The sequence below is a fragment of the Phaethon aethereus genome (genome assembly GCF_964289735.1).
Source record: "Phaethon aethereus genome assembly, chromosome: 3".
Taxonomy (NCBI): Eukaryota; Metazoa; Chordata; class Aves; order Phaethontiformes; family Phaethontidae; genus Phaethon; species Phaethon aethereus.
In genome coordinates this window covers 1,460,666-1,485,132 of record NC_138576.1, presented here as the reverse complement: position 1 = coordinate 1,485,132, position 24,467 = coordinate 1,460,666, and the positions used below count along the sequence as shown (strand labels likewise).

The following is a 24,467-nucleotide window of genomic DNA, read 5'->3' as shown; positions in this document are numbered from 1 at the left end:
CTGACCCTTCCCTCGGTGCCAGGGCCACCAGGTCGAGCCTGGTTGGAGAGGAATTTCTTTGGCAGAGAGGAAAAAACCCCTGGATTTATGACAGCAAATAGCAGTTTGGAAAGGGAAATAAAACAGTGAGACAGACCAAATTTGAACATAAAGGTTGTCTTTCTGTCTTCTGCCCCAATTTGTGGCTGTCGCTGCTGGGGACCCCCCGGCGCAGCGGCACCGAGGGTCCGGCGCGGCGGCGGGCAGCCCCGCCGTAACACATTAACACCCGATAATGCGAAACCCCCCGATGGACGGAGGCGGGAGGGGAAGCCGCATTTTATTGCCCACCTCCCGCCGGGAAACCCCTGCCCGGCAGGAGCCGTCGCGGCGTGTCCCCCCCCGCAGCGCCCGGTCCCCACCATCCACCGAGCCGATATATTTTTGCAAAGTTTCTTCCTCCCCGCCGTCCCCGCACCCCAAAACACATCAGGGAGACCCACAGAACTGGGTCATTTGGGGGGGAGGGATTACCTGTGGTCGGGGTGGGAGCCCGACCGCCGCCGTGTGCCCTCCGGCCCCCTCTCCCGCGCCTTCCCGGAGAGCGTCTGCCACTTGGCCGCTGGTCCCTGTGGCTTTTTATATCCCCCCCCCGACGATTGCATCCGCTGCCTCTGCCGGAGGGAAGGGGGGGAGAGGGGGGGGCGAGAGGGATCGTTCCAGGTACCGAACAAAAGACGAGCAAGCGACGGGCGTTCGCCGGATCCGGCCCCGCGGCGGATGGAGGGATTAGCATCTCTCGGCGAACCGCAGCCGGCAAAGTTTTCCGGGCGATGTTGCTAATTGCGTTTGCAGCTTTGGAGCTCGGAGGGCGGGGGGGGGGGCGGGGGGTGCTGGATGGAAAGTCCTTCGCCGGGTACCAGCCGACGCCGGCGGCGGTGGCTTTGGCGCGACAGGAGCCTCCGTCACTCTTTGGGCTCAGGCGTGGGAGGGCTTCGTGCTCCGATGGGTGCTGAGGAATTGGGCTTGTCTTTCCGCGGGATAAAAGGGGATTTGGTGAAAAACAAACCTGTCGGGACAGCAGAGGCTTCTCAGCCCAGGCAGGGCGGGCGCAGGCGTCGGCATCTCTGCCTGATGTGCTGGGGAGTCCTGCGGCCGCCGGCTTTGGGTGCAAGAGCAGCAGGAGAGCGTTTTCCAGCCTGGGGGCGGCTTTTCTAGAGCGTGGACAGGTTTTCGGGGTACGGGGAGAGGCGAGGTGAGGCTTGGCCAGGTTCACTGCTCCCTTTCTGCACCCGTCAAAGCCCAGCCTCTCCGCTCCCCTCGAGCCGGACCAGCTTTGGGCTGCGGACGCTTTCCCTATTGCACCGCGGCGCGAAGGTCAGCGGGACTCACGTTTTCTATAGGGTTGGCCTTGGCTAATCTATATGTCAGAACCATGGTGGCTCCCAGAAGGCTCCTTCGTGCACCTTGGCCAAGCCTCGCGCGGGCGAGCGAGGGGGATGCTCCATCCTCCACGACGCGTGCGGCGCAGGGTAGCACCTTGGGGCAAGCCTGGAAGGGGGCTGGGGGTGATGGGGGATCCGAGGGGGTTGGAGCAATGGGGAAGCTCATCTGGTGCCAAGTTTCCAGCACCCCCAAACGTCTGGCTCGTGCCTGAAGTCCTCAACTCTCTTTTTCCACCCTTGTGCAAGCTGCCCCTGCGGATGGCTCCGGCTTTGCTAGCTGCTGACTCTGCTCTGGGGTGGTTTGGGGTAAAACTACGTCCCAAAACGCCGCCAGGCCCCGTGCTGGAGGTTTAACAGCAGCAGGATGGTGCTCAGAGCTGCTTTACCAGAGTTTAAAGGCCTTTTACGCCCCATGTCTCAAGTGCTTGAGGCAGATATGCCTCTAACCTTGCTCATCACCTCCGCTGGCTGCTCTCCACAAGCATCCCAGGGGTGATGGCACCAGTCCTCAGCTGTACACGAGCATCGGGGGATGATTTTCAGATTTTAAAGTCTTTTTTCCCAGCTCTGGGCTTACCCAAGTGGAGAAACGCATCTGCATCGGGTTTTCCCATCCCCGGGATGGAAAGGTGGCCCCTGAAGGTTGGACCATCCTCCCGGAGCACCTAACAGTGATTTTTGTCAGGCCTGGGCTCAAGCAAGAGCTAGACATGGGCTGTCAGCGTCCCTCCCGCCAGCCCGTGTGAAGCACAGTTGCTGTTTTACATGCTTATGAGACCAACTGCAGGGCACGGCGAAGCCACACACGGAGGTTTGGCCGTGGTCTTACCAGTGGGGAGGAGATGTGGTCTTGCCTTGGGTGGGCGAAAGGATTTGCTCCGATTTCACTCAACACGGTGTTCTGTAGGGAAAGGAGCCACCCCAAAGGCAACCTCCCAGGGAGAGCAGCCCATAGACAGGACACTGGGGCTGGAGGGACCCGCAGCGTGGTTGAGCCACTTCATCCAGACATCTGCCTCAGGGTGGAGATGTTCCATCCTGGAGACGTCTCCTCTGGAGATCCTCCTCTCACCCCAACAGCCAGAGAAGAGGCTGAAAAGCAAAAAAAAGGAGGTGGATTGTCCTTCAGCGGGCTGCAGACACATACACCTCCTTGCCAAAGGATATTGGGGTGCAACAGATTCACCCAAGTACCCCGGGACCCGATGAAGTCCTTCATAGCAGGTTACTAGAGAGGCAAAACACCATAGGTTCAAGGCATATCCTCTGTAGCATTTCAGGCTGGTTCATACCTCCTCCGGACCCCCATCCTCCCTAAATCTATCCCCGAACCATCCACATCTTGCTGCAGCGCCCGCAACTGCGTCAGCTGCCCCCGTCCTCCCTGACAGATCTCCCGATCTGCAACGTTTTTCCGTGACGGAGAGCTATTCTGAGATATTTTATGGCCCAAACTGGGGCTATGATTCCCACTTTAAAGGCTCTTTCGTCTTCATTAGGCCAATCTGAGCAGTTTATGTTTATAAGGAAGATGCGAAATCTGTTTAGGAAACCTCGTTGAGCGGAGCGGCTGCAGGTGAGGGGCTGAGATGAAGCATCCTCTGCCACGGCTTCGGCAGCCCATGCCGGATGCCTCCGCGCTCGCTGGCCTCGCAGCCGTCAGACCTCTCTCCTGGAGACAACTGCAGCCGGAGCTCAGCTTCCCCACTCCTGCTGCCGGGGAGCACGGCACCTCCCAAGGACATCAGTGCCCCAGCATCTCTGGAGGATGCAGGAGTGCCACCTCCGCCCTTGGGGTGCTGGAGTGACCAGCTCCCGCTCACAGCACTTGGCTGCTCTGGGTGTAACAGCAGGATGCTCATTTTTTATTACAGAGCTTATTTATCTTTTTTTTCCCAAAGAGAACCCAGTGTGTGATTAGTGGATGCAGCCGGCTCCCAGGCAGATGAACAGGAGCGGTGGGAAGCCGAGACAACAAGAAAAGAACCCTCCAGCGGGGCAAAAATCCCATTAGGAGGAACCTCCTCTTTCTGATCCCTGAGCAGGGGATTGCTGAAGACCATCCAGGACCGTATAATTACACCGCAAGAGCAGCATCCTCCAGCCCCTGCTCCAGCAAACTGCCCAGCTCTGGAGACCTCACCTTAGGGATGCTCTGAGTGAGATCCGGTGGTTTCGTCACGATCTTGTCCCCGTACGAGCCACACACTCAGGACGTGCAGCTCTTTCCCGGCAGGGGTGGGTGCGGGGGTGAGACGTCCATGGGTGAACGGGCTCGTTAGCCGCGTGATTTCTGGCCTTTCCGTTTTAATTTGGAGAACAGGTCGCACCTGGGTGTGAATGAGCTCCAGGGCCAGGTGCGAATGTCACGGCCGTGCTCAAATCCCGTGGGATGCGGGGCAGCCACCCCACCGGGCTGTCAACACCAACGTCACGGGGGCAAGAGGTGCTCCGGGGCTTGGAAAAACCTTGTGACACCCACGTTGGTCTGTCCGAGGACCTACGCGTCCCTCCGGCGCAGCCACGTGCCGTTGGGAGCTGAAGCAGTCCCCTTCCCCAGCGCTTCGCAGGCGGTTGACCTGTCCTCTGTCCGAGCAGGTCTCTTGGGCTCAGCACCCACCCCTGCTCCTACCCGGGTGCCACCGGTGGGGTGGGGAGTGGTGCTGAGGACCCTGCTCCAGCCGGATCATCTTCATGAACGATGTCGCTCCGATGTTTTTGTTTGTAGTTTTTTTTCTGGCATTATTTTTTCTTCCTGATACTTGCAAAGAGCTTGAGTCCCCTCACCCCACTGGGTAGATCACACACTGACTATAATTGCAGGATCCGGGCAAGGCTGCAGCAAACCCTTTCCCCGAGCAAGCTCCTACAGGGGCGAGAGCCTTCACAGCTTGAACAGCTGTTTCTGCTGCTCTCCCAGTTCGTGGTGAAGGACTCACCTTCCCTGCTGCAGCTTCTGCTTGTTAGGAGGAGAGGCTGCATGCCCAGAGCAACCTGTGGGTCACGGTGTTTAATAGCTCTTCATGGATTCCTTTTTCACAATCTTTGCCAGTGTCCACTTCAAGCCAAGCGACTTTCAGCACCTACAGCATCCCCCGGCTGGGAGCTGCACAGCCCGTCTCCCTGCTCTGTGAAGAAATGTTCCACCTTTGGTGATAGGAGCCACTTTTCCAATGGCACAAGTCTTTGAAGCGATGCTTGCCTTGATTAGCAGCTCCTGGTCATCCTTCATGACCCTCATCTCCCTGAGAAGTGATGCTCTGGTGGGTACCAGCTGCCCATCTTGTGCCAGGACAGGCTGTGTGGCACCGGTTTTGCACCGAGCAGAGCGTGATGAGGAGACCTGGAGCCTCGGGGAGCTTGGCTGGAGTGAAAGGGCTTTGAGTGGCCCTGGGGATGCTCCCAGGCAGCATCTGGTCTTGGGGCAGATGTAGCTTGGTAAGCAGAGCCGACGCCAGGGAGAGGAAGGCTGTCTGCACCTGGGAAGCGGTGTGCATGACCCCAAAAGATGCTGCAGCAAGGCAGGTGAGGGAAGAAGAGCACTTGGTCTTTCAAAGTCTCCTTCAAAAACCAGCTTGTGTCATTTGGGATTTGCAGCTGGGGCCGCAGTTTTCTCTCTCGGGAAGGTGTTGGCTTGCACATCACTCTTTGAGCACCTTTTGGCGTATTTATCCCCAGTTGTGGCCGAATGTCTTCAAATATTGATAGGCTGGAAAATGTCAACATGTTCTGGCACCTCCAGAATTTCCTTGTCTTTCTCACCTTGATTTTTCCAGCCAGCAAATTCATCCCAACTGGCCAAATCCTTTCAGGGAAGCCCTGTCCTGAAGTTCTTTCTTGATCCCTTTAGAAGTTATGACAGGGGTCTGCAGCTTGATTTTCCATGGCTTTGGAAAGCTGGACTCAGGCTCATCTTGGCCGTCACAACTGAGCTGGCTCGAGCTCCTCTGAAGGGCTGAGGCTTTATTCCTGTTACTTCGGTCTTTCCCCTGGAGCCCTCCAAGGTGGTGGCATTCCCTCATGAGGACCAAGCTGGCCCAGAAGAGGCTCTCGGCTGCCAGAATAGTTGCTGATCTTCTGGCAGATGAGCCCAGCACATCACAGTTTTTGTTTGTCCTGGTTTTGCCCCCCAACACCAATCTCCTTGGACAGCAGTGAATGGACAAATACCACCGCGACTTTTCTGCGGTGCACCTGGTTTTCTCACATGTGCCAAATGTGAGAAGTAAGCACCACCAGGCATCACCAGGGTATCACCAAGCATGACCAAGCATCAGCAGGGCATCACCAGGCTATCACCAGGGCATAATCTGGGCATCACCAAGGATCACCAGGCATCATCAGGGCATCACCAAACATCACCAGGTGTCACCAGGGCATCACCAAGCATCATCAGGGCATCACCAAACATCATCAGGGCATCACCAAACATCACCAGGCATCACCAGGGCATCACGAGAGCTCTCAACCCCATCCATGCCCCCATTGAGCATTCCTGCAAGCACAGAGCTGCAAAGCAGAAACTAATGGTCCGGACCCCCATCCACTGCACTTTATATCCCCTTCATTAAGAGTTTTTGAGGGAAATACAGTTGACTCTTTTTCTTGGAAATGCAGGGGATCAAAAATATCCCTGGGCATCCCCAGTACAGGAAAGACATGGATGTCCCAGTGCGAGTGTGCAGCAGCAAGGTGGTCACAGGGCTTTGGGGCTGCAACCCCCAGCGGGGAATTATGGCTCAGGTAGGAATAAGTCCATTTTCTCTGCGAAGGCTCAGCTCTCCTGGTCGCTGACTGCTTTGAAACCGCTCAGAGCAGCCAGGGAGGGCAGGAGGAGGGCAGCTACCCCTCCGGCTGGGGATGCAAGCAGCTCTCAGGAGCGAGACAGTGTGCTGCATGGGAAACCCTCCCCGAGGTGCACCTCTTTCTCCATTCCAGCTGCTGGTGATAAAAAAAAAACCCCAAACAAAACAATAGGTAAATATTCCACCTTGCTTTTAAACTGAAATAATCTCATTTCAACTCCTGGGTTTGGAAATTGTCCTGTTTTCTGGGCTGGAAGGACAGGGTCAGCAAATCCCTGGCTGGGGTAGGGGCAGAGCTCTGACCCTCTCCAGGGGGGTCCTGTCCCCACAGAGGGACACCCCTTCTGCCCAGAGCAGCTCCTCGGGTCCCTGCCACCCATGCGAGGGTGCGGCGGTGCCCCTGGGATGTGGCTCCTTCTCCGGTGACAGTAGAGCCAGCCCGGACCATGGGCTGGGAGGAGCTGCCTGACTTTCAGCTGGCTAAAAGTGGGGATAAATCCTGCCCTCCCTCCGGGACCGGGTCACCCCCTCCCGCCTGGCATGGCTGCGCACCAGCCCTGGGAGTTGCTCCAGGGCAGGGGCATCCCCACGGGAATAGGAGAGGTGGGGTCGGGAACTTGAAATTGTCCGAATCAGCATTTTTTTCCCCATTCACGCTGCCTTTCTTTTCTTGTTGAGCCAGTCGTGTACACGCAGAAACACGCACACGCGTTTGCACACCCAGAGCCAAATCCCCGATTACTGCCCGTGCCCCTAAGAGGGATTAAGGCTTCTTAGAGGGGGGAGCTGGCTTTCGGCAGGGTTTAGGAGCCCAGCAGGGACTTCACTCCCGCAACCCAGAGCTCAGGCTGCGTTTCGGAGTCCGCATCGGAGGAGAACTGCAGCCAGCCCCTTCTCCAGCCCCAGTGACACGCAGCCGTGTCCCGTTTTCCTCCTTTCTGCAACTTCAACCCTCGTTAAATCACACACTGGGGTTGCAGGAGAGAAGAGAGGATGGGAGAGGGATCTGGGAGGCTGCAGGGAGCCCAGAGAGGAGCAGCCCCAAGGGGCATGAGCGGCCTCGTTTGTCCCTTCCAGACGCTGCCCCTGCCCAGAGCTGGTGCTCTCGGGGAGGATTAAGGGCGAAGACGTTAGCAAAGCCTCCGGGCTTTGCTGCAGGATCCCAAAGCATTTCCAAGACCTGCGGTGCCTTCCTGAGCACAAGCAGCTCCCCAGTTCCAGCTGGACCCTAAATCTCTATCCGATGCGCCCAGCCACCCCGGCTGGGCTTACTCAGGGCAGTTTTGGAGCCAGGGCTTGGGGCTGGTGGAGGGCATGAGCCCTGGAAGCCCATGGCCCCTCTACATCAGGGTTCAGCTTTTGCTGATATTCGTGGAGTGTGACCGTGGGCGATGGAGCAGGACTAAAGTTTACTCTGATTTTGGATCTCCCTGGTCTTCAGGAGCCTCTGAACTGCCGCTTACCGCTGATAATTTTCCAGCAAATTACTCATAATTGGTGTTAGTGGTGGGAGTTAATTTGGGTCCTTGCAATCCTTAGAGGTTGGGGTAGTTAGTGCTGGGTTAGTTTGTCCTTTCCTCCAGGAGAACAAGGCGGGGTCAATGTTGGAGAGTCATCCAGGGATACCTGGGGGTGTCTTCACTCCATTGGGCAGGAACAAGAAATGTAGAAGTATTGCAGTTTTTGACATTTCTCCCTCAAAGAGAGACCACAGAATCACAGAATCATTAAGGTTGGAAAGGGCTTTTAAGATCAAGTCCAACCATCAACCCAACACCACCACGCCCACTAAACCATGTTCTGAAATGTAGATGTAGCACATGAGAGCCCGTGGGTTGTTTGCACACCGAGGGCGCGTGAGCTGCTGAAGGTTGGCCACAGGTTCATCGAGCAGAGGAGAAGCTGCGGCACCTGGGCGATGGTGGTGAGGATCTCATCTCCTCCAGAAACTACAGTGGGGAGCAGGTGGAGTGGGATTTGGGATGGAGTGGGAAGAGCATGGCCGTGGAAATGTTGTGCATTCCTGCATTTGGGAGGAAGCAGAAGACGACGTGCTGGTGGCAGGGGAGCATGTTGGTGACACAGGCTTCGTGGTGCTGCTCTTCGCAGCACGTTGGGGAGATGGATGCTCAACAACAGCAACTCCCCAGCAGGGTGGTGTAATCCGCACCTATGACTTTTGGAAGGAGTTGGCCAAGGGGTACCTGGGGCTCTTGGTGTTGGCTTCAATTAATCCCGGGCTGCTGGAAGGGTCGTAGCTGATGTCCCTCCAAACAGCGGGGAAGGATGCCGAAGACCGGCAGACCAAACGCCGAGCACTCAACCTTGAGCCTTTCAGAGCCGTTATCTCTATTAGCGTCGTCCAGGCTCTCTCATTGAATTCCCCCCCCACCCCCCTTGCTAAATGCTCCCCAAACAACTCAGACATCAATCGAAGGCGAAGAAATGGCCGCGCTTTGTCTCCCTGAAGCAGCAGCTTTGCATCGAGCCCTGTCGGGGCGGCTGGTGATGAGCCGCCAGCCAGGACCATTTTCACGTCTCCCTTTGTGAAGGAGCAGCCTTGAGCGAAACGCCACTCGAGGGGCATTGAACGAAATGTACGTTCACCTCTTCCATGTGGCACTCGGCGCCCGTCTCTGCCTCTGACGCTAATGATCCGGATGAGGGTTGTTGTTTTTTTCCAAGAATAATGAGGAAAAGAAAATGAAAGGGAAAGGGGCTGGAGGAGGGGAGGTCAGATCCATTTAGGAGCCCAAACATTTATGGGGAGAGTGCCTCCTGAGTGGCCGCACAAAGGGCCTGGCTGTACCTGGCTCCATCCCTCCTCCACCTCCTCTCCCCCGCCAGCTCCAGCCATGAAAAGGGGGAACCAGAACTGTAGGGCCTCCGTGAAAGATGAGGATAATGGATTTCATTATAGAGAAGCACGTTAAATGTCTATCCACTCGTGTGCAATAAAGGAAAGCTGATCTTTAGCTAATCGCACTGGAGGAGCTCTTGGACGGGATTCAAAAGCGAGATGTTCCCCTTGGTCCCCTGCCCTGATTCCCCCCATACCACCCCATGAAGAGCTGGCTATGGGGTACAATTAATCTTACAGCCATGGCGGTGTCTACCGCCGCACCCTTTTTCTCTCCACTGGCCATGGAGTGGTTCAGAACAAGCCTGGAAGGTAAAAGTCTACATCTGGCCAGAGGAACAACTCTTGTGGTGGTGCAGTAGGGTTTGCCGCTGCAGTGGTGGTATCCAGCCCAAAGGGAAGTGTCAGCACTGGAAGGTCTTAACGTCCATCACGTCCAGATGGACCAACACTCCTTCCTTCCCTGTAATGACCTTTTTCTGGCTCCCTCTGCCCCCAGCCCCATTTTCCCATCCTCTGCCCATGCCATCCCTTCACACAGCACTTTTCTTGGTGTCCCTCAGAGCTTTGCCAGATGATCTCAGGGTCCCTCGCCCCACTGTGCCTCTGCTTTACCCAGCACTGCTGCCCATGCTGGCTGCCCGCTGGGCTGGCACAGCTCCTGCCAGCTCCAGGGAGGATGCTTCAGCCTTACTTTTCTCTCCCACAAGTGTCTGTTGAAGCAAAGCACAGCCACGCTTGAAAAAGAGCAGGGGGTGGCTTGGCAGGAGGCAGCACGTGGGAAGAGGTGTGATTTTCGGAGCAAGCCGGGTCCCTGCCCCAGCAAGACGAGGTGTCCTCGGGAGGTCCTCCTGGCTGGGGGGAGCTGGGGTGACCTGCTCCCTGCCTGGGCTGGTTGCTCTCCATTCATTAGTGTGCGTGAGCTTGGCACCGTCTCTGCTCGCACGGAGGGACTTGTTGCTGGGATCTCTTCTTCTCCAAGCCACCCTGGGTGGTGGATACGGACACAGAGATGCCTGCTGTGCCAGAGATGCAGAAACCAGCCCAGAGGCACAGCACCGTGTCCTGAGCTGGCAGGACTCAGAGGCAGCACATCCCCCTGCTGTGCCCTGACCAACTCCCCGCAAAGACAAAGAAAACTAATAAAAACGCTTCGCTTGACGTTTTTACAAGCTGAAAGCAAAGCCGGGAGCCGGCTGTGGGCTGGCGATCAGCTGGGCTTTTAGTTTTTCTGCCTAACCCTAGAGCCAGACTCAGATTTCATCCTTCCCAGGGGAAGAGAGACTGGATCTCAGCGGGCCGGATCCAGCTGTGGGGACATCAGGGCAAGACATGGCCCCGCCATGGCATGTAGGGTCGGGATGCTCGGGTGTCATCCAAGCTGTGTCCTCCCCTTCTCTCACGCGGACACACAGCCTTGCTGGGGGCTAGCTGTGGTGCAGGAGGGTCCTGTCCGTGGAGGTGGCAGGTCCTCCAAAGGACACTCATGTGGCCATCTGGGAGAGCTGCCGGGGGACCGGTGAGGTTCAGCCCCTCTCCAAACGACCCAAGCAGAAGTCTGCTAACGAAGCTCCCCTTCTCCAGGCAGTTCATCTGTTTTTGGAGGCCATCTGATCTGGTTTCAGTATCATCTGCTTTGTGGGAATCAGTCTGGGAACATCATCTGGAAACTCTTTATATTGAGGGAAGAAAACCCAACAGCCAACACTTGTGTCCAATACGAACTCTGGTTTCAGCTTGCATTCCAACGGATGAATGATTAGCATTTTTAATTAAGCAAGCCTGTTGACAGTACTCCCCTGCAAGAGCAAAGAGGAAGCCCTGGACTAGCGAATAAAATAAATGATGGTCATTCCCTGCCCCGAGCCCCCATCCATGGCCAGGTTGGGAAGCTCTCCCTCCAAAACTGCTGGGATGGTGCAGGTCACCGCACGCTGGATGAACCTGCCCTCTCCCCAAAACTCAGCCCCGGGGTGGGACAGGGGGTTCCCAGGCGAGGGGGAGCCATGGCCTCCTGCCAAGGCACCGGCTTAATCCGCTGCACACTGATAAGGTCACACCAGGACCCGCGCTCTCCTCTCCCATGCGTCGTCTGAGACCAGCAGCTCTCTTGGCCCTATTTATAGAGCGGTGATAGGATCAGGGGGAATAAGCATTTAGCGTCCCCTAAATCACACCCTGCTCCCCATGGCCAGCCGGTGCTCGCTGCGCTCTGCTCTTGCCACCGGAGAGCCTGGCCAGGACGTTTAAAGGTATGTTGGGAGCTGGGGTGCTGCTTGCTGGGAGCTGGGGTGCTGCTGGGGAGCCGTGGCATCCCTCCCAGTTCCCTGTCCTCACCGGAGTGGGACAGGGATGGGTTTTGGTTGGGATAAACCTTGGGAGAAGACCCAGAGTGTGATGCCGTGGCTGGGAGCCCCGGCGTCAGGCAGGGATCGGGGGGCAGCTCTGGCTGAAGAGGACCCCGATTTCTCTGGATAAAGGGGACCAAGTTCTGTATTCGTCTCACTTGGGTGGTGTGCAGGCCACCATCCCTCCACCCCCATTGGACCTGAGCCCACGTAGGGCAACCAGCCCATGGCCGGGGTCCATCCAGACTGCCCCTGGGATAGGGTGGAGGTCTAACGCCGCCCAAGGGTGGGCTTCTGCTCTGGCCTGCCCACGTAGGTGGACACCGTTCACTTGATAACTCCATTTATAGTTACATATGCCAAGAAAAACTCACACACAGGGACATGGAGGGAGCCCCAAATCCATGCCCTGCATCCCTGGGCCATGGGGATGGCTGGAGAGGGCTGGGGAAGGTGGGGGGACCTGTCGGTTTGCTGGGGGTGGGCAGCATGGTGGGGAAGGTTGGTTGCTCACCTTTCCTCTCCATCACCTGTTTCCTTGCTCTGGTTCCCATTTCAGGGAGCGACGGCGTAGCGGGATGCCCTGTCTGGGGGAGCCAGCTCCTTCCCACTCATGGTCCTGCGTGGGCAGAAAGCTCTGCCCGAGGGGCTGACCACCCACCTCGGCGCCCTCCAAGCCAACCGGTGGCTCTGCAGGAGGGGAAACGCAGCCCGCGAAGCCGGTGGAGCCTGGCCAGGAGAAGGGAGGAGCTCCCGCCAGAGCTGGTCCCAGCTTGGTGGCCGCGGGGTGACACCGGGGAGGATGCTCTATAGGGACAGGCGGGTCCCTTGCCTGCAGTGACCCCCCGGGCGGGAGCGCCGGCATCCCTACTGATGCTCTCTTCCCATATAGCTGCAACCTCACCCGCTCGCTCTCGGGAGAAGACCTGGTCTGATGCCCAGGGACTGCCACCTTTCTCCTTGACGGTGCGTGATGGTGAGACACGTGGTGCCATCCCTGGGGACCGTCCTCACCTGCCTGATGGAGGTCCGCCCCGGCGCCGGCTCTGCCGGGGCGGGTTTGCTGTCCCTCATCCTCGTGGCCGCACTGAGCAGCCCCTCGCTGCAGAAATCCCTGCCAGCGGCGTACAGAGACCACGAGGGTCCCCAGGAGGGCACGGGCCTGATCCAGTGCGGGGAGTACAGCAACCAGGTGCTGCCCAACGGCCGCTGTAAGATCGTGGCCACGCTGCCGCAGGGGGACGAGCAGCGGTGCCCGGACATGTTTCGTTGCACCGACGAAGTGTCCTACTGGCTTCACGAGAATGAGGAGCGCAAGCAGCAGGTCCTGGAGCTACGGGAGCTGATTTCAGAGCTACAGGAGGAGCTGAGGAACCACCGGCACCGCATCAAAGTCCTCGAGCTCCAGGTAAAGGGCTGCCCTTTGCAGACCCCCTCCGTGTGGGTGCCCATGACCCCCGCCCACGGTCCCTTCCAGCTCCCAGCAGTTGCAGTGGGAGGACAGCCGGTGAAGCATACGGGGTGTTGTCCTGACCACAGGCTGGGGTATCCATTAAACCCCGGCTGCTCCTACTGTGATGGTTCCGCAGCCTTCCAGTGCTGATCTTCCTTAACATTAGCCACAAACCCTTCGGTGTTTTGTCTCTGCCATCTCCTCCACCTTCAAGCCTGCCCAGGAGAGGTTGGGGTTGCTGATCCATCCCATTGCCCGTAACAAGGTCCCAGACTAGACCTGGAGGTTTTGGGTGGCGGGTGAAGGACCACATCTCTGATGTCCATGGCTGAGCAGGAAAAGCCCTGTCCATGGAGGACCTGACCTCCTGACCTCCAGCCCACGGCACCCTTCCTGCGGTCTCCTTTCTGGTGCTCATCCCATCCCGGCTCCATTCACCAGCCCTGCAGCCTGAAGCTTCATGTCAATACATTTTTTCCAACCCTGTTTGGCACCTCTGAAGCTCTCCGGTGTTTGGCACTGCCCCATGGTTTTTCTCTGCCAACACTCGGCATGGCTGCCGGCAGCAGCAAGCAGCAGCTTGCTCGGGGCTGTAACCAGGAACGGGGACAGATCAGGGTGTGTTTTTGCTGGCCATAGGAGTTGTTTCCCAGCTAAGATGTCTCACTGGGCTCCCGTGTTGGCCCCTGTCCCCCATCCTGCCTTCTCATCTGCTTTCCACTGCTCCTCTCCCATTTTTTCCTTGCACTTGGCACTCCAAGCTGGTGCAATACGTATCCGGTCTCCCGACTTCGCACATTCATCCCCTGGTGACATTTTGTCCCTTAGGACAGTTTAATCTGTCCAACCTCAATCCCAGTTGCCGGCACTGGCCCCATAACACGACTGTGCTACCTGGAGCTGCAGCTCTTTCACTGACCTCTCCAGCTCAGAGCCAAGGAGGGAGGTGGATAGTAATGCACTAAATATTTTCCCTGCAGTGTTCACGCTCTTAATCCATTCTTCATTTCCAGGCTCTGAAATGGCCCATCTAAAGGCAAGGGTCTCTTCAGAGTCAGAGAGAAGAGGGAGGAGAACCGATCTCCCTCCGGAGGTGCTGGTTGCTTGGTGGTGGCTGTCAAGGGAGCTGAGCTGATGGCCTTGAGCAGGGTGCTCTGTGTTCAGGCAAGGGAAATGGGTCGGGGCAACCCCAAGCACAGATACAGGCTGGGTGGAGAATGGATGGAGAGCAGCCCCATGGAGAAGGACTTGGGGGTCCTGGTGGGTGCAAAGCTGGACAGGAGCCGGCAACGTGCGCTCGCAGCCCAGAAGCCACCCGTGTCCTGGGCTGCCCCCAAAGCCGCGTGGCCAGCAGGGCGAGGGAGGGGGTTCTGCCCCTCTGCCCCGCTCCGGGGAGACCCCCCTGCAGGGCTGCGTCCAGCTCTGGAGCCCTCGGCACAGGAGAGACATGGACCTGTTGGAGCGGGGCCAGAGGAGGCCCCAGCGACGCTCCGAGGGCTGGAACAGCTCTGCTGGGAGGACAGGCTGGGAGAGCTGGGGGGGCTCAGCCTGGAGCAGAGAAGGCTCCGGGGAGACCTTAGTGCAGCTGCCAGGGCTTGGAGGGGCTGAGGAGAAAGATGGGGACAGACTGTTCAGCAGGGCCTGGAGCCACAGGACAAGGGGTGACGGTTTTAAACTAAAAGAGGGGAGATTCAGACTAGATGTAAGGAAGACATTTTTGGCAAGGAGGCTGGTGAAGCCCTGGCCCAGGTTGCCCAGAGAGGTGGTGGATGCCCCATCCCTGGAAACAGCCCAGGTCAGGCTGGACGGGGCTCTGAGCAACCTGCTCTGGGTGAAGATGTCCCTGCTCACTGCAGGGGTGGGACTAGATGGCCTCTGACGGCTCCTTCCCACCCCAACTGTGGGAATGCTGTGACGCTGTGACGCTATGAAAAGCAAGAAGCAAAGCTGATCGCTGCATGGGCAGTTACAGCTGAACGGAGGAAACCTGAGGCAGCGGCTGCTGAGCTGCTCCCCTCCGCTCCCCAGCAGCTTCGGGACTCTCCCGTAAGGAGTTTTCCCGCTGCGCTGGTCTGGCCACATCCCAGCGCCTGTGCCCAGCCTGGGAAGCTGCTTTCCTCCAGCATCCCCTGGCTGAATTCCCCACTGTGTCAGCCTGGGTAGGTCTCCTCCGCCTCCGTTCCTCCCACCAAGGAGCTGTTGCTCCCTTAATCCGTCTTCATAAATCAGCCTCTGGCTGCTGCTGGTTGGTCTCCCCGGGTTTTGCTGTCAGTTATTTCTCTGGGAGCTCAGCGTGGGCTTGTCTGTCCGAGCAGAGGCATCTTTCTGAGCTCAGCATCCCTTCCCGAGCCGGGTGAGAGCAACAGGCTCTTCCTGGTCACAGCTCCTCTCGAGCTAATGGGGACACCCAAACTGGGTCAGACGAGTTTGCCCCATCTATGTCCTCTCTTCCCTCCCCACCTCCCTCTTTCCAGAACGATTTAGGGGGCAGAATGAGCCCCCTTGCCCAGCCCTCCCTGTGCATTTCCAGTCCTATTGCATTTAATACGGCCCCGCTCCCACGGCAGCAGGGGGATGCGGTGAAGGGAGCAGCACCAGGGCAGCGTCGCGGTGGTCCGGCTGCGCTGTTTTTAATCGGCAGCAGGAAAAAAAGGTATCAACTGTGGAGGAGGGGACTGTCTGGGAGAAAGCATCATGGGGTTTACTCGGAGAGCTGACGCGTGGGTGCAGGTAGCTGGAAGAAGCCTGTATCAGTCACAGCTCACAGAGCCGGGGGGGAGCGGCTGATTTACGGTAGAGCCAGAGACGCTGCGGGCCTGGGAAGGAAAGCACCGTGTCGTTGCACGCCATAATTCCCGTTTTGTTGCCCCAGCCCATCTAGCTGCTCTGGATTTGGGGATAGAGGCTTGGTGGGCATTTAGCAGGGGCGTGCCGGCAATGCTAAAGCAGCATTGGGAAGGGTATTGTAGAGCTGCCGTTAGTTATTGGTACAATGACCCAGCAGTGGTGATGCCACCTCTGGGAACAGCAAGCCGAGACGTGTCCCGGCAGGAATGGGGACCGAGGTGTGATCCGGGTCCTGGGAGCAGCTGGGAGGGAACAAAACATACTCTGGGCTTGCAGACCCCTTCCAGCCAGAGGAAATCCCTGGCCCTCAGCAGCACCACTGACGTTTTGCAGGTAGTGACGACTCAAGTGCCCGATCTCTGTGTCCCCAGGGATATTTAATAAACCGCACGCTTGCACGGACACCTAAAAACCCAGATTTGCCCCTGGTGCTAGGGGCAGGGAGGTGGGAAAATAAACTCATTTGTTTTCAGGGTCTTGGCGTGGCTTGCGAGCCCAAGGCAGTGACGCTGAGTGGGTGATGGAGGGAGAGATGTCCCCATCAGGGGACATCTAAGGGCAGTGCTGGTGGAGAACCAGCATCCCTCCGCCGCAGGTGGGGGTATGGGCTTGCCGGACGCAGGGAGGGTGCTGGGGAGCACGGTGTAGGGTTGCTGCATCGCCCAGGGGCGGGAGAGGGGGTTCCCAGGCTGCTGTGGGGTTTTGGAGGTGCTGGTTAAGGCTTGCTCTGCCATCTAATGGACGGGGAGCACCGAACAAGAGAGGCGGGCGCGTCTGCAGCGACTGCGTCTGGGGCACGTTCAGCCCGTGCCGGTGGGGCTCGGGGTGCCCGTGTCCCGCTCAGGAGCCGCGGGCGCCTCCAGCCAGCTTGCACCTACATTTCACATAGGATCAGAGACCGGTTGTCCTGAAAACAAGCAGTAAAAGGGTCGTGAGAGGGTGTCACACCCGCTCCTTGCCCAGCACGGACGCGGTCATTGCCGTTTGCGGGACGCCAGCCGCCGCCCCGGGTGAGGGTGAGGGCGCAGGAACCGTCCTCGGGGTCCTCGGTCTCTGTCGCTGCGCGCAGCGAGCGCTCCTCTGCCCGCTCGCTCCCCCGCCTGCCCCCCCCGGGGGTCCCGGGGCCGCGCCCCCGGCACCCCCCTCCATGCCAGCTGTCTCCCTGCCCGCAGCACGAGGAGGCGGCCGGCCGGAACCACAGCCTGGCCCAGCGGGTGCAGGACCTGGAGCATCGGTACAGCGAGGCCAGCACCCTGCAGCACATCCAGGCCACGCTGCTCTACGACATGCAGGCGCAGATAAACAACATCTCCGTCCTGACCGACTGGGCCTGGCGCAACCCCACCTGCCTCAGCCCCGCCGAGATGAGGCTGCAGGAGGAGATGCACCATCCAGGTGACGGGGGGCTGCTGGAGCAGGGTGGGAGGGGATGCTTCACCCTCAGGACCTCTCTCAAGGCGGGGTGTGGGGAAAGGGCGTGGGAAAAGTGCTTTACATCGCCTTTGCGTTGGCCAGGAGCCTGACCTCACCCAACCTGCCCTTCCAAGGCAGCCAGGAGGGCTCCTCAGAGCAATGAGCACCTCTGGGGATGGTTTCCGTGCCGTCTAGGAAAGGGGTCCTGGCCCTCGACGGCTCGTTTTTCTCTCTATAGATGGTGTGAGATGCTCTCAGGGACCAGCTCAGGCTCTGACAACCCGGTTGGCACTGCTCTCACCATCACCCCACCTGCAGTCAGCTGCACGAACCTTCCTCCCAGCTCCAGGGGCTGTTTTTTCCATCCAAAAAAAAATCCACCGAAAAATATCAAGATTTTTTTTTTTCTTCAAAAATTCACAGCATGAAATTAGGGCTTTGGTGAAACTCTTCAACTTTGAAAAACAACTATTTTCTGCTATTTCTCACATGGTCTTTTTTAATTAATGCATTTAAATTTTTGCCAGGTGTTTGGTTTTTTTCCTTCTTAATCCTTGAAATGTTTTCTTTGTTTTTTAGCAAATACGGGAACTTTCAATTAAAAAATTCAAGGTTCAGTTTGACTAAAACCCCATTTTCTTCCAAAGAAACCACCACCATGAAAACCTTTTGACCAGGGCCTACCATAGCCAGGATTTGCAAAGCTCAGCCCTGAGGTGCTGGAAGGGAAACCTTTTGAGCCCCTTTTGAGTCTCTGGGTCCGTGGCAAGAGGGTGGTGGTGTTTGAGAAGACAGGATGAAATGTGCCAGTCTTGTCCCCGTGCCCCAGATCCCATCTGCCACAGCAGATATCCAGAAGGAGCACTGGAGAAGGATGAAGTGATACTTCTCCTGAATAGTCTTCCAGCCTTCCATTGAACTGTGGTTGAGGTTCTTGTAGAGACAGCGTCCGTCTTCTCCGTTGAGGAGCGGGCTGGATGGCATGACTCAGCTGGCATGCAGAGCTGAACTGCTAATGGCTTTCACCTACCAAGCTTGATCTGATCTGGTGATATCTGAGATGGGGGAAGTCATGTTACTTCTCCCTGAGCCAACTAGTCTAAGTCTTTTCCATTGCTCTCGTTTAAAACTCTTTCGGTCATCCATGTCGTGGTGGAGGTAGCATAAACAGCTCCACTCTTACCTGCTTCCAGATACCTCTGAACCTTGAGCAAGAAGTGCTCTCTGCAAAACCAGGACATCAGAGTTGATGTCTAGCTCCATGACCACCACCTGCAAGCCAGAACTGGGTATCGTCTCAATAACTTGATGTGACAGGAGTGGTGACTTCTCTGGCCTGGAGAACGCCAGCCCAAGTGCAGCCAGTTAATGCAGCACTTGTAGCTGATTAACTTTAGGTGGGATCGGTCTCTGCCTGCTGTCCTAGATGCTTGCTGGGTCTAGATTGCCTCTCCCTGTCCTCTGCTTGCTGCACACAACTGATTTCTCCCACACTCTCCCCTGCAGCATCACTGGCGGTTGGTGCCCACCTCAAAGGATGTCCCCAATCTGTCACCAGCCTGCAGCCTGCAGAGGACCTCCCAGCCACCATGCTCTCCAGTTGGTGGGCTGGGGTGTTGCAACTATTCACCCATCATCCCCCCACCCCGGACTTACTTTCCCACCCACAAGGAGCTTTCATCATCTGCCAGTCCCATGGTCTCATCCTTTCTGTGTGCCTCATGGAAGGGCAATCTCCCATGCATGCTTTCTGCCCTCCCTCAGGCTCCTGGTTCTCCCAGTGATCCCAGTCTGGTATTCAGGCCATGCCATGCTTCAGGCTGGTCTAGCTGAGTGCGTAAAAGTAAGGGGAGCTGCCTGTGTGAGCTGCCTTTGTGCCTTTTTTTCTGGAGATGGGATTCATCCCACCAAGGAGGCTCAGCTCACAGATGAGGATGCTTCATGTTGGGTGTCTACATACACATCTTCCCTTGTGAACTGGATATTTAAGATAACAAGGCAAACTGTGTGGACCGAGAGCAGTTCAGTGTGCTCTTCCCACTGCTATGGCTAACGTCTCAGCCGAGCTGACACCTAGTGCCACCCGAAAGACCCTGGAGCATCCGAGAGGTCCGCATAAGCCGGCCAGATAGAAGACAGGACCTACACGGGAGAGCTGAAAGCCAGCCCCAGGGCGTCTCGGAGGTCACTGTGCACCTCTGTGCAGACAACTCAGCTGAGCTCCTTCGGTGGGTGATGGAGGGAGACGGGGAGAGCGGCTCTTCTCCTCTCCCACCTAAATCCAGGGTGAATTCACGCCCTCTGCACAAGCCTGTCTCTAAGGACCAGCGAAGACCTCCTGCTTGAAGTGTAGATGGTTGGTGCAAGGCAAAATAAATCCCGGCTGACGTATCCCAGTTAAAAACACCTTTAGGTTCTCCAGAATGATTTTGATCCCCTTCCATTGTAAGACAAAACCCACAGCAGCAGTTTGAGAGAAGAAAAAGCTTCCGCTATTATCCACACCGACCATCGCTGGAAAGCCAGCTTATTCTATACCAATGTATAGGATGATTTTAGTGTGAGATAGGATCTAATTTGAGCCTGGCGAAATGCACATAATTTCTGTGTCGCCATTAAAAAAACAGTTGAACTGAAGACCATTCCTCAGCCGCATCGTCCTTCAGTGCAGATCTTTGCTAACGAACCTTATCGCTAATAAGCCGCTGCACTCAGGTGTGAAGCCAGCATGCTGCAGAGGTTTGCAGCTTCAGAAGCAGCTCAGGATCCGGGTTTATTTGTCCGGTTCTGGATTGCAGTTGCACGAAATCTTGGGGGTGTTGGTTGCGTGGCCCTTTCTCCACGCTGTGCACTAAACGCCGCGTTTCTCTGCTTTCTCGCTCAGAGGTGAAGCATGCCAGGAGCTGCCCCATCGACTGTGCTTCTGTTTACTACAACGGGCTCCGACGGTCTGGTGTCTACAGCATCATGCCCTCGGTCGGAGGGATGCCTATCGAAGTGCTGTGTGAGATGGACACCGAAGGTACTGCAGGAGGCACCTACAACATCTTCCAGCAGAGCTTTGGGTGGGATTTGTCTAACCTGAGAGTTGTGTCTCATCTGAGCTATTTCGAAGTTACTTTATAGTCAGGGAGAGCAGCATCTCCAGAAGGACGCTTCTCCGGGGACAGAGGACGAGTCCTCTCTGCTGGCTGTAGAAGGGGTTTGGGTGGGTAGTTTAAACCAGAGATTACGTCTGGGATTCAGTGGCCTAAATACAGGTGTTTAGTGCTCTTTGAGATGTTCTCGTGCATCCAAGGTATTTGCACATGCTGGTGGGTATGACACAGGACTTAAGGAAGGAGAAGCCCTTCTGGAGTAGCCGCTGATCACTGGGGGGTACCTGGAGCATCTCCAGGTAGTAGAGGGCTATATGTGGGCAACTACTAATTGTAGCTGTGCTGAAGTGAGGAGCGGGGAGGTAAATCCTCTCCCACAGATATTTCGGAGTGTAAATGAGGGAGCAGGTGACCTCCCACACCCTTGTCGTCTAAATACCTGTACGGAGCACACTACTGTCATCCCAAGGCACAAACTTGCTAACAAAATCAGTTTGCGACACTTGAGTGTTGGAAGAATAATGACAATCGTCTGGGAAATGGGGTGGTGGATTGTCAGTCCCTTGCCCCATGGATCTGCTCCAGCCCCAGACGGATGTGTCACCTCAACCTGTCCCATGCTGGAGGTAGGCATTCAGCTCCCTACACGTAGTCATCTCCCCTGTTGTAGTATCTACAGGTGATTGCGGCTTTGGGATGCACGTGCTCATTAAGAAACAGGCTGTTCAGACAATGTGGTCTCTGTTATGTCATTACTATTATTTGCACGACCATCAACATAATCTTGGACACTGTAGAGTGACCGGCTGTACAAACAGCAAATAAAAAGATGGCCCCAGTCCCGTCCCCTGCCCCGCCTCCCCCCTGCCCCAGCTTACAATATTGGAATAAAATGAGAGAGAAGAGAGGGATTTGGACAGATGGGAGAGCAGATGGAGACAATGAGACAATACTAGGAGAGCTCGTGTGCCTCTGTGGTGCTGCAGGAACAGTACATAATAATCTCCAAACTCCAGGAGCTGTAGTTAGTTCCAGCCCCAAAACATTTGCCGCCTGAAAACTAGCATCTCTCATTTAAAACCACCCTAAGGTGTGGAATGACCCTCTGACAACCGAAGGGGGAACAACATCATGAACCGACACGGGAGAGGTTGGAGCCTCTTTCCATGAGCTATGGTGGGCTGTGGGTTTTATCCCTGTGCAGCAACCAACACTGTGTTTTGCCAGTTGGTGGAAGGACACATGACAAGAAGACACCTTGCTGGGCTGCAGATGGATCCTCAGAGCTGACACCAGTAAGGGGTCTGTCTGGGACCCTTGGATGCTCCCTGGAGACTCCTGTTTTACGTTAGTTCTCTCCTGGCAGGTGGGGGATGGACAGTCATCCAGAGGCGTCAGGATGGCTCAGTTGACTTCAACCGGACCTGGAACGAGTACAAGGAGGGCTTTGGGGAACTCAATGGTGAGTTCTGGCTGGGCAATGAGAACATCCACAAGATGACCAGCCAAGGAGACTACTCTCTGCGCATTGACCTGGAGGACTGGAACAACAAGCACAAGCATGCCTTCTACCAGGTCTTCAGGTAGAAAGTGGGATGGCCTTCCCTGGTTCGCATAGACATAACTGGTTCAATGCCAGGAGACCTTCAGGTGTGGGAACTGCATTGAGCTCAGAGTGACTCTGTCTAGAGAGCTTTTCAGACTGGGTCCAGGCTGTCTATCTGTCTATCCTTTCTTCCCCACCTGGATTTCACCACCAATTTTTGCTCTGGGTTGAAGCCTGGATGTGAGCTAGCGAATGTGCGGTGCTGTTTGACCACGGCCAACATCCACAGCCACAGGTGAAGGGAGCTGTAGGACCCAGTGGACTGTCCCCAGCTGCTTAGGGGTATTTTTTCTGCCAAAAATATTAATCTCTGTGTCAAAAATAGGGTTTTGAATCCCATGGTCTTGCTGGGTAGATCCTCCAGCATCTCCCTGGTTTAGAGTCGTGTTTTGATTTTTACCCTCTTTACTCATGGCTTTTACTTGCTGGGCCTGATGTAATGTCCTTCAGTGTCTATAGCTCATACCGTCCTCAGGTGCTTTATTTATCCATGCCACATCAGCCACATCCTTTCTTAATCAGGAGTGACCAAGTCTGTCCAGACTGTCCCAGATGAACTCCTTCCCTGTCTCTTCTGGAAATGCTTGTGGGTGACTGTGGAGTAATCCACCACGGGAGGATGCCCAAGGGAGTACTGCACCTTATGGACGCTTGAAGCTTCAGGGCTTTGAGTAGACCCCAAAACTGCTGGGAAAAAAAACCCCACTGCCTGAATGTGCCGTGGAGCATCCTCCACTAGCAAATGTGTGCCATCAGTCGTCATGTGTAATGGCGGTGATGTTCAGCCTTTGCTAGCCCCGATGCTGGCTCAGTCTAGGTGAAGAGTGGGATGCTTGTTATGTGGAGGAGGCGGTGCTGTGTAATTAGAGGGACTGTCTTGCCAAAGCCGCCGCAGCCCTTTATTGTGGTTTTAGAGTCACGGTCTGCCCAGTTCAGCCCTATAACAAGTGCCCTGAGTCATGATAAAGTCATGCACATCCCAGAGAAGGGAGACATACAACATCTTTGGCTTCTAGAGGTGATGAATCATAGCAGGGAGACTTGCCAGAGCATCTTGATGATTGCTGGGTGTCCACACCAGGAATGCAGTATCCAGGTTGGAAAGGAGACTCACACACTCCCCATTAAATAGTCCCACCTTTGTTGCTTGCAGCATTGAGGATGAGGCAAACTATTACCGCCTGCACGTGGATGGGTTCAGTGGGACGGTGGAGGATTCCTTTGCTTGGTACCACAACAAGAGGAGCTTCAGCACACCCGACTCGGGGAACATCTGTGCCGAGATTTCCCACGGAGGCTGGTGGTACCACCAGTGCTTTTTCTCCAACCTCAATGGGGTGTACTACAAGGTAAGATGGAGGGATGAGGACACAAGGTGCTTTTTCTCCAACCGGTGCTTTTTCTCCAGCCTCCACGGGGTGTATTACAAGCTATAACGGAGGGATGAGGATGCAGACGTTAGCACATGAGGTCCAGGGCTGGGAGGAAGCTGCTGGTCCTCACGTCATAGCAGTCCTTCCTGGCTTGACCAGCCTCTGCTCTCCAGGGAGGGAACAGAATGGGTGCTGGGCACCAAGGCAGTCCAGCCTTTTCAGTGCCATGGGCTAGACATGAGTGTTGAGACACCTCTGCACGCTGGGGTTTGCGATGCCGGCAATGTGTGGTATGGGTGACTCACGCAGCCTGAGACGGATAGATGGCAGCTCCATAGGGACCGTTTGGAACACGTTGGGGTTTACATGCTCTTTTCACTACATTGTCATCAAGCTCTTGGCTCCAGTGTTTCGGAGCAATTGATTTTCTGATGTTCCCATCCAGATGACACTTCCGTGCGTTCCCCATGCCTGACCATCCTTCTTTCTCTGCATCACAGGGCGGCCGATACTCCATTAAAAACCGCAAGATCCTGGGACCGGACGGTATTGTGTGGTACTCATGGAAGGACACAGACTACTACTCCCTGAGGAAGGTGGTCATGATGATTCGACCACGCACTTTCCGGCCCCATGTCTCCCCATGAAGGAGCCTGGGACATTCTTCATTTTGCCTCATGGTGAACGTTGAGAACAGCGGCCTGGAAATAGTTTTCTGTGAGCAAAACCTCATGCTGGAGATCCCTGAGGAACCGAGCACCATGCCTGTTGCTGCCTGTTTGCTTTCAAGAGAATCGAACTGACAGCAGAGGTGTTAAGACCTTCAACAAGTATTTGGGTGGTGAAAGCTCTCCTAAAAATGTGGAGGTGATTGCTGAGAAGGGCTTTGGAAAGAGAAGCATGTGGCTTGCCTTTTCACTGGGTAGCAGCAGTCCTTGGTGGGCTTGGGCATCCCCAAGGCTTGAGACTAAAACCAGGCTTTGACTGGGTGATGCGAGTCAGCCACACGCTGAGGTTGGAGCTTACATCGAATGGAGATGTTGAGTGCTCTGGCTACCAACCCAATGGTATTGTAGAAGGAAGCAAACAAAATCAATCCTGTATATGTTTTCCATATGGGATGTGATGGACCAATTCTTGTGCCGAAAGATGAGCATCTCTCCGCTCTCGGCAGAGTTTCTCTGTTCACATCACTGCATATGTATTTGATACTGAAGGTCCACCAGCCCAGGGATGTGCT

At 56.1% G+C, this 24,467-nt stretch overlaps 1 protein-coding gene across 1 annotated transcript; it reads left to right on the top strand.

Annotated features, from left to right (window-relative positions):
* Window positions 1-12,410: 12,410 nt before the first annotated feature.
* Window positions 12,411-23,874, top strand: LOC309403731 (fibrinogen C domain-containing protein 1-B-like; the record flags this gene model as incomplete). The annotated part of the gene is made up of 6 exons (XM_081997978.1): window positions 12,411-12,845; window positions 16,910-17,132; window positions 20,035-20,172; window positions 21,615-21,831; window positions 23,008-23,203; window positions 23,728-23,874. 6 exons carry the CDS (start codon window positions 12,411-12,413, stop codon window positions 23,872-23,874), a joined length of 1,356 nt encoding a protein of 451 aa, XP_081854104.1.
* Window positions 23,875-24,467: the final 593 nt, after the last annotated feature.